This window comes from Stegodyphus dumicola, chromosome 1 (assembly GCF_044657685.1).
Source record: "Stegodyphus dumicola isolate Sdum_Otavi_A_Nest chromosome 1, ASM4465768v1".
NCBI lineage: Eukaryota > Metazoa > Arthropoda > Arachnida > Araneae > Eresidae > Stegodyphus > Stegodyphus dumicola.
In genome coordinates this window covers 46,949,218-46,965,187 of record NC_140768.1, presented here as the reverse complement: position 1 = coordinate 46,965,187, position 15,970 = coordinate 46,949,218, and the positions used below count along the sequence as shown (strand labels likewise).

General features: G+C 31.8%; 1 protein-coding gene across 6 annotated transcripts in view; it reads left to right on the top strand.

Moving 5' to 3' along the window:
- The window catches only part of LOC118188171 (CUGBP Elav-like family member 1-A), a 120,674-nt gene that overhangs the window by 45,470 nt on the left and 59,234 nt on the right, over positions 1 to 15,970 (top strand). For all 6 annotated transcript variants that reach the window (XM_085814230.1, XM_085814221.1, XM_085814227.1 and 3 more), the window contains 3 exons: positions 7,073 to 7,213; positions 7,341 to 7,392; positions 7,550 to 7,621. In XM_085814230.1, the coding sequence (XP_085670356.1) occupies positions 7,073 to 7,213; positions 7,341 to 7,392; positions 7,550 to 7,621 (265 nt within the window). The remainder of the gene's footprint in view (positions 1 to 7,072; positions 7,214 to 7,340; positions 7,393 to 7,549; positions 7,622 to 15,970) is intronic.

Here is a 15,970-nt window from a genome sequence, read left to right as displayed (position 1 = left end):
AGTGCCAATAGAATTTCAGAAGAAAATCCAAGCATTATGCCACAAAGGAATTTTGGCTCATTTGGGGGTTACAAAATCGAAGGATAGACTTTTGCGATATTTTTTTTGGCCTGGTTGTTATAAGGAAATTGAAGATTATGTTCGTTCCTGTGACAAATGTCAACGAGCCGGGAGACCAAATGAAATTAAAAAAGCCCCTCTGAAACTAGTACCCGTCATTAAAGAAATTTTTTCTAAATTAAACATTGATGCAGTAGGCCCCCTGCCTGTCAGTTCAACAGGAAAACGTTACCTAATAACAGCCATATGCTTGTCGTGTAAATACCGTGACGCTATTCCAGTGAGTGATGTGAGTTCAGTTTCTGTGACGGATGCCCTGATTAATATTTTTAGTCGTATGGGTTTTCCAAAAGAAATCCAATGTGATCTCGGAACATCTTTCGTAAATGCACTTACTACAGAATTTTTCGATAGGTTTGGGATTAAGGTTAGTCATAGTTCGGTTAGCCACCCCCAGTCGAATCCAATCGAACGCTTTCATAGAACAATCAAACAACTCTTACGAGCTCCATGTTTGGAAGCTGGAACGGATTGAGAAACACACCTTCCCTCGGCATTGTTTGCCTTAAGAACTGTAACCCATGAAAGCACCGGGTTTTCACCTGCCGAATTAGTGCATGATAGGAATTTAAGGACACCCGAAACCTTATTATTTGAGCATTGGACGGAGAAGTAGAATGAAGAAAATCCAGTAACTGAATATGTTTTCAAATTGATTAATAAATTAAAACGGTGTCAGGAGATCGCAGTGCAAAGAATGGAAGAACTGCAAATTAAACGTAAACTATGGTATGACAAAAATGCCGTGAAGCGTGAATTAAAAAAAGGGGATTTAGTGTTGGTTTTCGCTACATCGAAACTGAATAAGCTGGCAGTCCAGTGGTTGGGGCCGGGAGTTATCGAAAATAAAATATCGGATACAAATTACATTGTAAAAATGTCTGGAAAGAAGTCTCATATTTATCATGTAAATATGTTAAAACCTTAGTATAAAAGACCTGAGGAAATCAATGCTTTATCATCTGAAAGTAAGAATGAAGAAGGTGTGGATCAAGAGGTAGATTTTCCGTATCTAGATCCAAATCCTAACATTTACGATTTCGAAGACGTCATCCGATCTAGCAGCTTAGAAGATTGGTTGGAACCTCGCAATGTAGATCAATTACGAGATTTACTAAAGAGATTTTCTAAGAATTTCTCCAAAGAGCCGGGAATAACGGAATTAGTAGTGCATGGCATTGAATTAATTAGCTACAAACCAGTCAGATCTAGACCCTATAAAGCATCCCTAAGGCAAACGGAAATTTTGAAAATGGAGATTCAGAGGATGTTAGATTTGCACATAATCGAGGTAGGGGAATTGGACTACACTTCGCCTATGATTCTAGTGGAGGCGCCAGGGAAAGACCCGAGACCGTGTATAGATTACCGGCGCCTAAATGAAGTAATACGCACTGAGTTCTTCCTCCTGTCAAATATAGAGGAAAGAGTGGAGCTTGTTTCGTCTGCCAGGTATATAACAATTCTAGATTTGGCAAAAGGATACTGGCAAATTCCTCTAAGTCCAAGGGCCCAAAGATTGGCCGCTTTTGTCACGACATTTGGGACGTATAGACCACTGCGTATGCCATTTGGGTTGAAAAATGCTCCCTACTTTTTTAGTAAGTTGATGGCTGAGTTATTAAAAGGGTGTGAAGGCTTTGCTGTCCCAATTTGGACGATGTTGCTGTTTTCTCCAGTACTTGGGAAGATCATATGAAGCATTTAAATTGCATTTTGGGAAAAATAACTGCAGCAAATTTGACCATTAAGCCGTCAAAATGTCGTTTTGCTCAAAACCATGTAACGTATCTGGGGCACATCGTAGGACAGGGAATCAGACGACCAGCTGAGGAAAAGGTTAAAGCAGTAGCTGATTATCCCACTCCGAAAACAAAAACTCAAATAAGGGCATTTTTAGGTTTGGCAGGTTATTACAGCAGGTATAATTCCATGTTTTTGGTTATATCTTCTCCACTGACGAAAGCCTTAAAGGGGAAAGCAAAGAAGGGGGAAATTTTTTGGACAAAGGAATGCGAAGACGCATTTATTCAGTTGAAGGAAAAATTAACGAAGGAACCTGTGCTACACGCACCAGATTTTAATAGAGAATTTATGGTGCAAACTGATGCTTCCGATTTAGGGATGGGAGTGGTATTAACACAAATGGATGAGAGTAAAAAAATTGCATTATTATTTGGATGGTCCAAAATTTACTATAATTACTGACCACAACCCCTTAGTTTGGTTAAAAACTAATGCAAGCTCTAATCCCAGGCTAATGCGGTGGGCGTTAGCCCTGCAGCCGTATAAATTCCAAGTTATTCATCAAGCTGGGAAGAGCCATAAAAATGCTGACAGTCTAAGCAGGTGTGCAACTTAAAAAAATATGCTTGTATTTATCTCTATTCTTTTGTGAATTTTATGTATTTTAATTGTGTCACTGGCCTTGATGTAATATCACGGTACTTCTATGTGATTTTTTTCCCTTATGTATGTGTGTAACTAACTCTTTATCTCAAATATACTTAAACATTTTGATGAGCAAAATGTTTCTTCGAAAAGGGGAAGGAGCTGAAACTTTCCCCTTCTCTAAAAGAACACTTGGTCACCCACCCTAAAAGAAGGGACAGAGAACCCTCTTCTCGCCTCAGCCGGAAGGGGGAGAGTAGACTTTACCCCTTGGTTGCAGGTGGGGAGAAAGTAAGAAGAGACTGAGATGTGAAAGAGAAAGGAGTGGACGCTAGTTTGCACCCTCTACTGTAATGAAAATGTATTTTAAAGTATTTCTAAATTGTAATCTGTACATAGTTGTATATAAAGATAAATATTTAACCTAGAACAGATTTTGCTTATTTGGAGGAGATATGACTATGGTATAGGGGCTTGCTTTAGCTCAGCAAGGTGTAAGAACTTGGCATAACATGGACTGAACTAATCAGTAGAAATTCCTAAGAGACATGTCACCCATGCTGTCTCGATAGCTGCCCATGATTGCATGATTGTGATAGATACTGGATATTATGCACAAATGATTGTCATATTCCAGATGTGCTTCAGTGAATTCATATCTGGCAATCTAGGAGACCAAATCATTTCTGGAATTGTCCAGTTGTCCCGAATGCTCCTAAAACCATTTGCATTAATTCAGACCTAGTAACCGGACCTTATCATACCAGAATATATTATTATATGGGTATGTGAAAGCCTTAAAGTGCCGTGAATGGCTTCAAGCAGCCAAACATGATGATTTCCTGCTATGTTTGGTTCAGTTTGATACAGTCCTTGCCAAACTAACATGGTGCACACCATTACCAGTGTGTAGTATTGGATTGGATTGTAGTATAAGCTACATTCTTCCAGTTGTCTGTGGCTGAATGTATATATTTGCAAACACAAGTGATGTGTAAAAATCTGTTGTGCTGTAAAAACATTTGATTCGGTCTTCTGTTACCATATCTCATCAGTGCAAAATTCTACTACATGGTCCTCACTGACATTTTTCTAGTGTGTCTTTTGGCTGTTGCTGTTAGTTCATTCGGTGTCATTCATCTGTTAACATGTATGCTACTGCTCGGATGTCACTGGTCTCTATCATTTAGCATATATGGTCAGCCATTGTGCTGTCCCTTCTGGATAATGCCTTCTGTATTATGTTCTTGATATATCCTTCATAGTAAAAATCACAGCAATTTATGCCCTGCACCTCAAGCTTCAACTTCCACATTCAAACTCAGTTTGTGTCAGATACCCATTGTCACGTTATTAATCACTTGCGCTAAATGACGTGCCACACGCATCGAGATGCTTTTGTCTCAAACCGCAAACGATGTGAACACCACGTCGGTAGGCATTTATTGCAAAAATGAAAATAACGTGGTGCACACGTCGCCTAACAGTGAGATTGTTTCTCAAGTTAGAGCTCTGGATTGCAGACGTGGAGCGGCGTAAATGACATTTAACCGCTTGTTATATTGTAGCGCATGGTACCCCAACTGTGAAGTTTAGTTGTAGTGCAAGTGGTTAAACATTTCGGATGATATCTATACATAAGTCAACTGACAGCACTAATAACCACAAGTCTTTATACCCTTTTAACACAATGTGAGCATCACATGTAAACTTGCATACTAGTTTCTGTCACATGACTTTTTGCATAGCTGTGTGTGTGTATATATATATGTAATGCAAAGTAAAAAGTATGTTTAAAATTTATCCTATAATCAATGCAGAATAAACTGCATGCAGATACCAAAAACAGAAGCACAGTGGCAAATTGCAATAAATAGGATGGCAAAATATGACCAAAATGAAATTTACATTTTCCACTGCATTGTCATGGCAGTGGGGACAACGAAAGAAGCAATTGAATAAAGCAGTGTAGTTCTGAATTAACAAACACACAAAATTAACAAGATGCAAAAAGTTTAAAATTAAAAAATAATCTTAAAATCGACCAAAATAATCTGTCTTTATCAGTCCAACTTTTAGAGGCCGAAGGAAGCAGTGCCAAAAATGCAAAATTATAGCATAAAAAATATAGACAAAATTTTAAAAAATATTTTGAGTAAATCGAGTCCAAAAACAAAACTTTCAAAAATAATCTGGTACTGAGAAAATAAAACCATATGCAAAATTTTTAATCCAAAGTTAGAAATAACAAAACTGTATGCACATTTGGAAAATACACAACCCAGATCAAAAATATAATACAGTACAAAGTCCAAAATCGTTGGGACTTCGGCAATTCCGGATTTGGGATTTTTCCGGATATTAGATCATCAATTTAAAGCTGCTAAGATGGCATGCAGAAATTATACAATTAAAAATATGAAATGGTAATTTATGAAATAAATAAACAATTATGATCTAAAGAGTATCAAAATTTACAAAAAAAAGTTTAATATTTATTTGTTTACTTTATTAAACATTTCTTGTGTAAGTTGTTTGATTTGCTTCCACAAAAAATTCAAAATGTTCCTTTTTCTTATGTCATTATACAGTTGACTTTCTAATGCCATACTCCTCGCATAATTTTGAGATGGATTGTAGATATTTTGGCAGCTCCAGAATTGGAAACTCTTTTTGACATAATTAAAAGTTCATGCTTGGTTTTTATAATATTGTCGTAATAATAACAGTCTGCAATAAATAATAAGCTGGATCAAATTAGAAGATTAGGTAGCATTACAGTCTGCTACATTAACTGAAATACCTTAGAATTGGTAAAGATAATTTTAGCCTAGCTTAATAGCATTATACATTATTGGCTGTATATCACAAGATTGGCGATGAAAGCTATTTCTTGCACTTGCTTAAAACTAATCTGAGTCTTGAATAAATAAACTCCCACATATATTGAAGGCTTTATCTAGGGCCACCGCTAGATACCGCCTGGTGAAGTCTCTATGGATCCTAAATTCTGCTGCAAAGTGCCTTCCAGAGTTCTAAATTTTCACCGTGCCTAAACTTTGGATCCCAGTACTTTCCCTAAATCATAAAAAACTTCTCATCCCTTAATTTTGTCGCCCAGTGCTTCCCCAAATTCCAAAAATTTCGTCTTCCCTAAATTCTGCCATCCCATTCCGACGTATTCTGCTGCTGCTTATGGGTTTATGGTGAATAACATAGCAGTTATTCTTAATTAAAATAGCACTAAATGTAATCTTTTGGTCTGTGAGTTTCATTTACAAAACCTATTTTTTTAGTATATGAAAAGAAATTTTTTTGAATTTTTCCTCGGCAATATTTCTTAGAGCATTTAAAAATCTATAATCATCGCCAAGCGTAATGTTAGCATAAAAGGTTGCCATACTCTTGTTATTCAATTCCTAATATAAAAAAAGTTTAGACATCGCTGAATTATTACTGAAGCTGCCATGTATTGATAAACATGTGATGATGAAAGCAAAATATAATAATGACTCGCCAGATTGTCGTCAGGGATGTAAAGTAGGTGAATGTTTGGGTTTGAGATGTATGCCAAGCAGATACTCAGCTACGGAGCCAAATTATTAATCTCATAAATTTATGGTTACATGATTGTTTTTCCATAACTAGGTATTTTATTTAGTGTGTAAGTGAAATTAAGAATCGAAATTTTTAAGTGAAAATCTCTACATGTTTTATTATGGAAGGGAAAATCAAATGCGGATGCATAAAGCATACAAAAAAAAAAAAAAAAAAAAAAAGAAAGAAAGAAAGAAAAGAAAAAAATTGTGGCTTTGAGGTTCGGATTTTAGATCATTCTGAATAATGGACATCGAAATTTCGAACTTTGTACTGTAGTATATAAATCGTAAACAGAAAAACTTTAAAATCGAATAAAAAATTTTCACTATAAGTAAACCAAGTCCAAAGCATATAAAACAAGCAATCAAACATATCCAAAAATAAAAGAAATAAATGAAAATTTGATCTAAATATATACATGTACACATGTGAAAAGAGCACTTTTCCTATGAAAATTATAAAATTTTTATTCTGATTACTGAATTAAAGGAAAAAAAATGCAATGTATTTAAACTGAAGATCTAAAATCTGGAATCAGCAAAGTCCTGGTGGTTCCATATCTGAGACTTTGTACTATTCTATATTAAGAAAAATGGTGCCAATTATCCTCCAAGCAGCCAAGATTTTGGCCGCAAAACCATAAACTTCCCCGAAAGGTCATGAGTGAACTGTACTGTCGTGGTTTGTAATTCCAAAATGATCCTTCTACTTTTACCTAGATTTTTTTCCTATTTATATACTTGCTTAATTGTCTGAACATATTTCAAGATGATTGCTTGTCTGTGTACTTAAAAGCATCATGACCAATATTTTTTAACGTATGTATACTGCTTACTTAGAAGATAAAAATCTAAGTTTTATATTAAAAAGGTAAATTAGTTTTGAAAAGAATTATGTAGATTGTTGACTTTGTTTATTCTAAAATATTTTTTCTTCTAATTGAAAATCTGTGTTTTTAAAGGGTTGTAGTAGTCCTCTTGTCGTGAAATTTGCAGATACACAAAAGGATAAAGACTTAAAGCGACAGCAACAAATGATGACGAACATATGGAATATGACTAGTTTTAGCAACATAGGTCTTGGTTCTCAGTATATTGCTGCAGTAAGTTTCCTAATTTTATATTCTGTTTTTAATGCAGTTTTATTTGGAATAACTTGATCAATTTCATACAATATTTTAAATAAACCAAAGGTAAAAAGTATTGATTTCTATATCATTTTCTTTTCAGCAAGCACAAACAGGTGGTTATGGAAATTTCACTAGTCTACCTCAACTTGGAGGTGTGCTTATATCCACTATTTGTACTATTTTTATTTCTTATTGAATTCAAATGAAATATGTGTAGTAACTATTTAAGCAGTCATTCTAGGATTAAGTTTTACCTCGGATTAATTTTATTTGTTATTTTTTTAAGGCCTTTTTCTTTTCTCTATTAAGGAATGAATTCTCTAAATATGCAACAGCTTGCAGCTCTTGCAGCAGCCCAGTCACCTAATAGTACGAATACAGGTATGTTGTTTCACACATTTTTATAAATAGGGTATTTTATGTTGTTGATAATCTTGATTAATTTCTTTTTAACTTTTGTTTTTTGCTAAGCTGTAAAAAGTCAGTACACATTTAAAATTTGTATTTCATCAAGTTTATAACATATGGAAACATGTTTAGCGCAAAAATGCATAATTTTTATCTGCTTTAAAGAATATTATTATGTGAATATTTATTTATATTCATTGGAGAGGTTTTTTTTTTTTTTTTTTTTTTTTTTTTTTTTTTTTTTAATCCTGAACCTGTGGTTATATTTTTGAACTGTATGAATTATCTTTTAACTTTAGAGGTCAGCAGTTTTATTTTAACCTTGCAAAAAGATTTTGTGACTGAAGCTTGTATTTATCTCATTTGGAGTGTTCGTTACTTTGTTCAGAAGTTTGTCCTAAATTTTTAAATTACTTCCTAATAAGCTTTAAGCTCACATTTTGCACACACATCATGTGTGGTTGACAGTGTAATGTGGAGTAATAGTTTTTCAAAACTTGATTTTTTTAAAATTTAATGTTCAAATGTTTTTTTTTGGAAAATATTTAATTTAATTGACAAACTAAAAGTCTCAGAATTTTTATTTCAGCTTTTAACCTTGCAGCATGGCCTAGAATATTTTTGTAACTTTTTTAAATAAGCGTATATGCATACATCTTGAAGCAAGTCCAAGATGTTAAAGCAACATTTTAAAAGAAAAATATGTTAGGAATAAAATACAAGGATCATTTTTGGTTTTTTTAATTAAGAAAATACTGCATAAAGTTCCGAAATTTGGACTTTAGTGACTCTTTAATTTATATCAATTTAAATATGGTAAGATGGCATGAAGAAATTTTTTTTGAACACCATCGCATGAAGTTAAATTGAGACTAAAAGCCAAAATGGCAATATTTTCTGATATTGCCACACTACAAATATTTGCTGATTGATTGAAGATTGAGGCATTATCGTAGCAGTTTAATTCTCTCCACTAAACATTTCATCTCATATTTCACCAATTAGAAAATTTTCCCATTTCTTGTGATGTTCGAAAACCTTCAGATTGACAGTTCTCCCATCATCATGAAATTTCTAGCTGGCTATAAATTATGGCAAGTTCATTTAAAAATATTTGTAGACACATCACCTCATGATCTTGCATTTCCCTAAACATCAGATTTTTTTTAATGAAATATATTTCGAAATCATGAATCATTTTATTTCATCATTTTTTAACAAGCTACTTTATATCTGCATTTCAGTGAGCACAAAATTTTGATATTCATTGGCTGATTGATAGACATACAGTGTTGGGAAAAGAGTAAAACGAAGATGTGATCATTTTCTAAAACTGTAATTTTTATAGGAGTATTAATAATAGACAGACAAAATAATATGCTGCATCGAATTGGAAAGTTAAGAAAAAAGCACAGTTTGCTATGTTAACTGAATTTAGTTCCTAAAAATCTAATTCTTTCTTTCTTTCTTTTATTTTTCCACGTCATCTGAGATTGTAGTTCAAATCAATCTTCAAGTGCACACTTTTCATGAAGCAAAAAACATTAAATAAAAATGGAAGGGGTAAAATTGACTTTTTCCCCCAATGGCTGTTGTACCTGGATACTTGGTGGCAAAAAATAATGTTGAAATTCCTATTTTAAAATAACACACTGTAACAGGTGTTTTAACAAGAATCTCAGATAGTCGAAAGAAAAATTGCTTTTGCCACATATCTGCCTTTTTCTCAAGTAATATATCCTTCATTCTTCTCGCATGTATAGATGTGTCCATGTATACATGTATAGGTGTGTTCACTTATGCATGTATATATGTAAGAACAAATGTATATGTGTGTATATACACATATTTGTACATACAATACATACATATGAGCATACATTCATACATTTTTTAATCCAGTTCCGATAACAGAACAGTACCAATTTTAGGGGGAGAGGGCCTAATAGTGTGGATGTAATTCTCACAGGAGTTTTGGGGTTTTACCCAAATGTTTGTGAAAATATATTTCTTGGTAAACACCATTTTTCTTATATCTTTTATTTCAAAACACTTGGCTCAGAACTTTCAGATGTGGTAAAGAGACCAAGATGTAATTACATAAGACTATTTCTGAACAAGGAGGACACTGTTAACGTAAGTCACAGTGGGTCTTCCATGTATGTGTTTTTCTGCCACATACATAAAATGTACTGATTGCACATGTTTCACCAATATTGAGTTATTCCAGTAACCATATTAAAAGATTTGAATTCTCCTTATACAGTATGAAATTCATTTTCCTTGAGTTTTTAAGTAAAGTGTTTTTCGAATTTATATAAGATTAATTATTTTGTCAATGTAAAGTTGTTTGGGATGAAAAATTAATGCAAATATATTTAGGTTTTGTTTTGCTCATGAAAAATTATACCCTTTCTTACTTACAATAATTAAGAATTTTATTCTACTTTAAAAAATATGGTATAAAATTTTGCAGAAAAGTACATGTGTATTTTTTACAAAATAATTAACAAATGAAAAAACTCATTTGCTTTAATATGCTTCAAGCATTGTGGATTGTTTTTAAATGTTGTTAGGTGAATTATATGAAGCTTTGGCATATGAGAAATTATATTTTAATTAGAATATGTGCATTAACATCATAGGATTTTGTTTAAAATCTGGAATAAGTATTTTATTGTATAATATATATTTTCATTGAGACCTTGTTTGATTAGCATTTGTGAAAAACAGTTCCATGATCTAACATAGTCCTTTTCTGTGTTGTTCAGAACTTCATTTCAATTAGCAATTTATTTACCCTAAACAAAAATTTTTGATACAATATCATTTTATTAAAATTTGTAAAATTTCATTCAATATTGCATAAATTTCTTACTGTGTTAGATTACGTGTGAATGTTTGCATGTTAAATTATGTTTGAATTTTTGTTTATTTGTCCATTATCTGAATTAGTCAATTTAATATAAGAATGTATGTTCAGAAACCTACTTGCATGTTGCAGTAAAATTTAACAGAAAAGTTGTTAGTAGGGATTTAATGTGTTAAATGTGCTTGTGATAAAAATGTGAAGACTAAAAGATATTTCTAACATCAGCATTCTTCGAATTCTGAAGTGATGGCTTTCAATTTGTGAAATGGATGCATTATTGGTATATGAAAGATAAGCATACCAATGCAGAATATTAGCACTTTTTGAAGAGGGAGGACTGATTACGGGTTTCTGTAAAATGCGAACTTTTGCTATAATATCAGCATTATTCAAAAATTGAATTTTTCTTAATTTTAAATGTATGCTTTATCTCTGTTCTGAAACATTAAGAGTAATATTATGGTCGAAACATTAAGAGTAATATTATGGTCTTTTAACAGTGTTAAGGCTTTAATTATATTATAAAATTCAATTATATTATAAAATAATTTGGGAATGGCTTAAATATTCGTCTTGTCTTGTGTGTAAGCATTTGTAGCTTATGTAACAGCATTCTATATTTTTAAAGTCTTCATGTATTTTATTAATTTATTTAAAGACATGTAAAATGGCATTAATTTTTGTTTAAAACATCTTCCTTAAAATTTATATAAAAAGTTTTACAATATTGTCAGTGGATGGAATACTTTGATTGCATTTAATGTGATAGTTTAACAGTGTGCATCTTCTTGCTCATTCAGTTCTTCCTCCTCTTTTTAATGTCTTTTAAAGAAAGGTGATATGCATCTTTCTGGTTACAACAGATTCCGAAGAAATTAGATTAGAAGATTTATTACACACATTAATTTCATATATTTTTTGATGCAGTTGCTTACACCTGTTTCTTTCCTCTTTCTCCATCTGGAATACTGGGAATATAAGGTACAATTTCCACCTATGCAATTATGTTATAATTGATGTAATTATTTTTTGCATAAACTGATTTATTATGCAGTTCTTAATAAACAAGAACGTTTGCAGAAAATGATCATTAAAAGTGTTCTTTCTGTTAGACACACTCTGTAGGTTGTATAAATTAAGACAATTTATAATTCTTAAATTGTTTTATCTTATCTAAAGTAAAAGCAATCTGTGACAAGAGTCTCTAGAACTTTATATGAATGATTCTTAAATTAGTACTGCAATATTCATAAAAAGAAGTATTTGCTGTGAGAGGGATGTAAAAATTTTTAAACCCAGTAAACAAAATGTTGCTGATATTAGGTTTTAACAGTCTATTAGCTGAGTGGAAAGCAAATTTGTATTTAGAATCTAGCATGGGTTCCCATTAATATGCAATTTCCATAATATTTGTAAATTATATTTTATTAGTATAATGTATGCTACACATTTGCTTTTTTTTTTGTATTTTTTATGTGGAATGCTTAGCAGGGGGCATTAATTTTTTTTTACTTAAGGGTCTGACTTTAAACGATTAAGTCTCAGATCAGAGTTTTTAAAATTATCTGGCATAGTCAGTCAGATTTGAAGCATTAACAAATTTAATTCCATCATATTAAATTTTACTACAATTTGTGTACTTTTAATAAATACAGTACAAAGTCTGTAATCTGGATTAATCTATAATCCAGACCACAAAGCTGCAAACTTTATGCACATAATGCGTTCACGCATACACATTTAATGTATAATGGACGGTATAAGCTAGGCTAAAATTATCTAAGGCATTTCAGTTGCAGAATGCGCTGTTCCTTAATCTTCTAATTGGATCCGGCTTATTAAGAGCAATTTTATAAAAATTAAGCTTGAACTTTTGATTATGTCAAAAAGAGTTTCCAATTCTGGAGCTGTCAAAGGTATAAAGCGGAAGCATGTTTCGATGTCCATTAAACAAAAAGTGGAATTACTGCAGAAAATGGATAAAGGCCTATCCATCTCAAAATTATGCGAGAAGTATGGCATTTTAAAATCCACTCTATATAACACAAGAAAAAGGAACTTTTCGAATTTTTAGTGGAATCTTCCTAAACAACTTACATTGAAAGAAATGTTTAATGAAGTAAACAAATAAATATTAAGCTTTTTTTTTTTTGGTAAATTTTGATACCCTTTAGATCATAATTGTTTTTTATTTCATAAATTACGATTTCATATTTTTAATTGTATGATTTCTGCATGCCATCTTACCAGATTTAAATTGATGATCTATAATCCGGAAAAAACCCTAATCCGGAATCACTGAAGTCAGGATTACGGACTTTGTACTGTATTCCTTATGGTAATAATTAGTGTTACTTCATCATTATAGCAGCCCCGGAGAATGAATCACCAATCAACTGAGATATCTTGCCAAAATCTGGCTATGTGTTCTTATACCTTACCACGTGATCGTTAGCATTGGCTGCGTGTTCTTATACCTCGCCACATAATCGCATATTAGCAATGTATTGCATTTTTGCTCTCACCGCATGTTCTTATATTATTAATTTTTTATGAGGTTTTCGAATTTGCATTGTTTAATGAAAAGTATATTCATTCCTTTTTTTGTGTGCGTGTAAATATGACGTCAACAACAATTTTAATTGAAGTGCCACTATGTTAGAAATTGATTCAGTGGTTCCAGAATATCGTTCATTCGTGCTGTTAGATTTATGTATTTGGGGGCAGAATAGTTGACGTTCATGAAATGGTGTAACAAACAGCTTAGTGTGTGTGAAAGTGATGTGTTGTCTGGAACAATTACATGCAATAAAATAATAAGGATTCTTAAAAATACTCTTAGGAAACGAACATGGTAATAATTATATATTGTGTTGTTTATTTTTATATTTGTGCTTCATGAGCTGCTTGGTGAAATTATGACCGAGACCTTAACGCAAATCTAAATCCGACTATAGCAAAGACGTACCTACTTTTCTCTCATGTAATTATTTCAAAATATTTAGATATGTATTAGTTTTTCTTTCTTTCCCTTTAAAAAAAATCTTGAGTTTTTTCCCACCTGCAAAGTTGGAAAGTATGACAAAAGGTGACTCTTGAGGCACTTTTATTCACAGGTTTTGTATTTTCTTATTCCTTCTAAGGTTGTGGCAAGATTTAAATATCTATGATTAATGACTGAAAATCTTGTGATGAAATGAAAAATATGGATTTTAACAGAAGAAACAAATTTACATGTTTTACAAAAAGATTGTGAATTTCTCCCCCCCTTTTTTAAGATATATTGAGAAAGTAGTGAAAATGAAGTTATTTGAATTTTTTACTTTTGATCGAAGAAGTCTTTCTTTGTTGGTCCCTTCCCCTCCTTGTTTCAATGCTTTTGATTATTCACAAATGTGGAAAACTGCAAAATAATTATTCTAATGTCACATGGGCAGAAAAGAACTTCTCTATTAATAAAGATATTGAAAACTGACAATTTATAAACTTCATCTCTTATGTTTAATATCACAGACACTTTATGTCATTTCAGAATTTTTCTCAAGTTTTCTTAATACTGATACTGATCAGTGAATAAAATTAGCAGTTTCGTCTGTACATATTAAATACATACAGTTTTTAGAAGAAACAAAATACATACTTAATCTGAAAATTCAATAGTGAAGTAAAACGTATTGAGGAAGAAAATTATTCTTTAAAAATATATTTTTGAAAATATTAACAAGTTAATGGATGAAGTAGAGACTACTAGAAATATTGATTAGTTTATCGAAGCAAATAAACATAGCGAAGATGTTAAAAAGGAGGAAATGAGTATCATTTATCTAAAATTGTTAGGTTTTTTCCCTCCTTCCTTACAAGCATGCCATTGGAAAGCATAGGCAGCTGTTATTTGGAAAGTTTGGAGTTCAGTGGGGAAGGAACTGTGCATTTTCTGTGATTTCCTCTTCCAATAAAAATAACTAATGTCTCTACAATGTATCTTTAAAATTTTCAAATTTAAAAAACACATAAATATTTTCTTTTGTTATATGTATTTTGTAGCTTTTAATGCATAATTGTTCTAATATACTTTTTAAAATGAGTAATTATATGTACAATTAGCCATTATTTTGGTTTTTTACTTAATTATGGCAAAGCGCTCAAAGCCTATGTGGTCCTAAGGAGAGAGGTGACTTCGTGGAAGTCTTGTATAAAGCAAACTGGCTCATATGTACGATACACATTAGGAAAACCATGGAAATGTCCATTCGCCCCAATATGTGAACCCAGTACCGAACTACCAGTGTTTAGCAACTTTACTGCTGAGCTGGTGGGCATAATTATCCATTATTTAAAAGTGTAAAATTTTCATAGGTTGTGATTTTAATATAGTGCATTTAAATGAATTATTTTTAAATAATGAATTTTTAATAGTGACTTTCTAAATTCTTAAGATATGTGTAGTTTTTTAAAAGGAAAATATAAATATTTCAAGAAATCTTTCAATTTAGTGTTAATTGCACGGCAAATTTTAGGTTATTCTCTGAGTTCATTTTATTCTCAAGTTAGTTTTTCAGTTATGTTTGATAATAATGCATTTTACATACCTTTCTGTTTTTACTCTTAGAATAGTATTTAATACAAGAGTGAAGTTGTTTGCATAGTTAATTTCTTTAATTTATTCAATTTCAATTTCCTTATAGGTTCTAATTTTTTTTTTTCTTTGATGATCCTTAAAAATATTTTATTTCGGTGTACAGAAATTTTTACGAACCCTGAATTTCTTGATGAAGTAGAGACTAACATGTTAATTGCAAACAGAAGCAATTAACATGTTCGCTTGCTAAAATGTAGTACAGTGGAAGTCCAGAAATTCGCAGAGCTTGGGACCAGACGTTCTATGGATTTCAGGACAGAAAAGATAAATCATAATATTCAGACTAAAAGTGCAAAATAAATAAGGCATATTAGATATATTTAATTAAATTATTATATACATTATTGCAATAACTTATTATATGCATTAAATTATTATTACATATATAAATTGATTATAGTATTCATTGTATTATTATACATACACAGGATTGAGGTTTGCCGATTTTGCCTCATGCAAAGATTTCCGGTTTCGGATTCCGGTGTTAGAATCACTGTTGCTGTAAAATTTCAACAGCTTTTCTTTATTTTTCCGTATATCATACACAATCGTGTTGCAATTCCATATAATTCTGCTATAAACCAAAGAGTAGCGCCTGCTTCCATCTTTTGCAGAATTTGCACTTTTTGCGTTACCCTCAATGCAACGTGTTTACGCTTTTCAGCGTTGCAAGCAGTAAAATCATGAATATGTTTCTTATCTGTAATTGTATAAAAAAGGGCTGAAATTTAAAATATTCTTAATTTATCCACAAAATATCTGGATAAAAAAAGAAGGCAGCACCAAATAATCTCGTGAAATAACAAAGCTC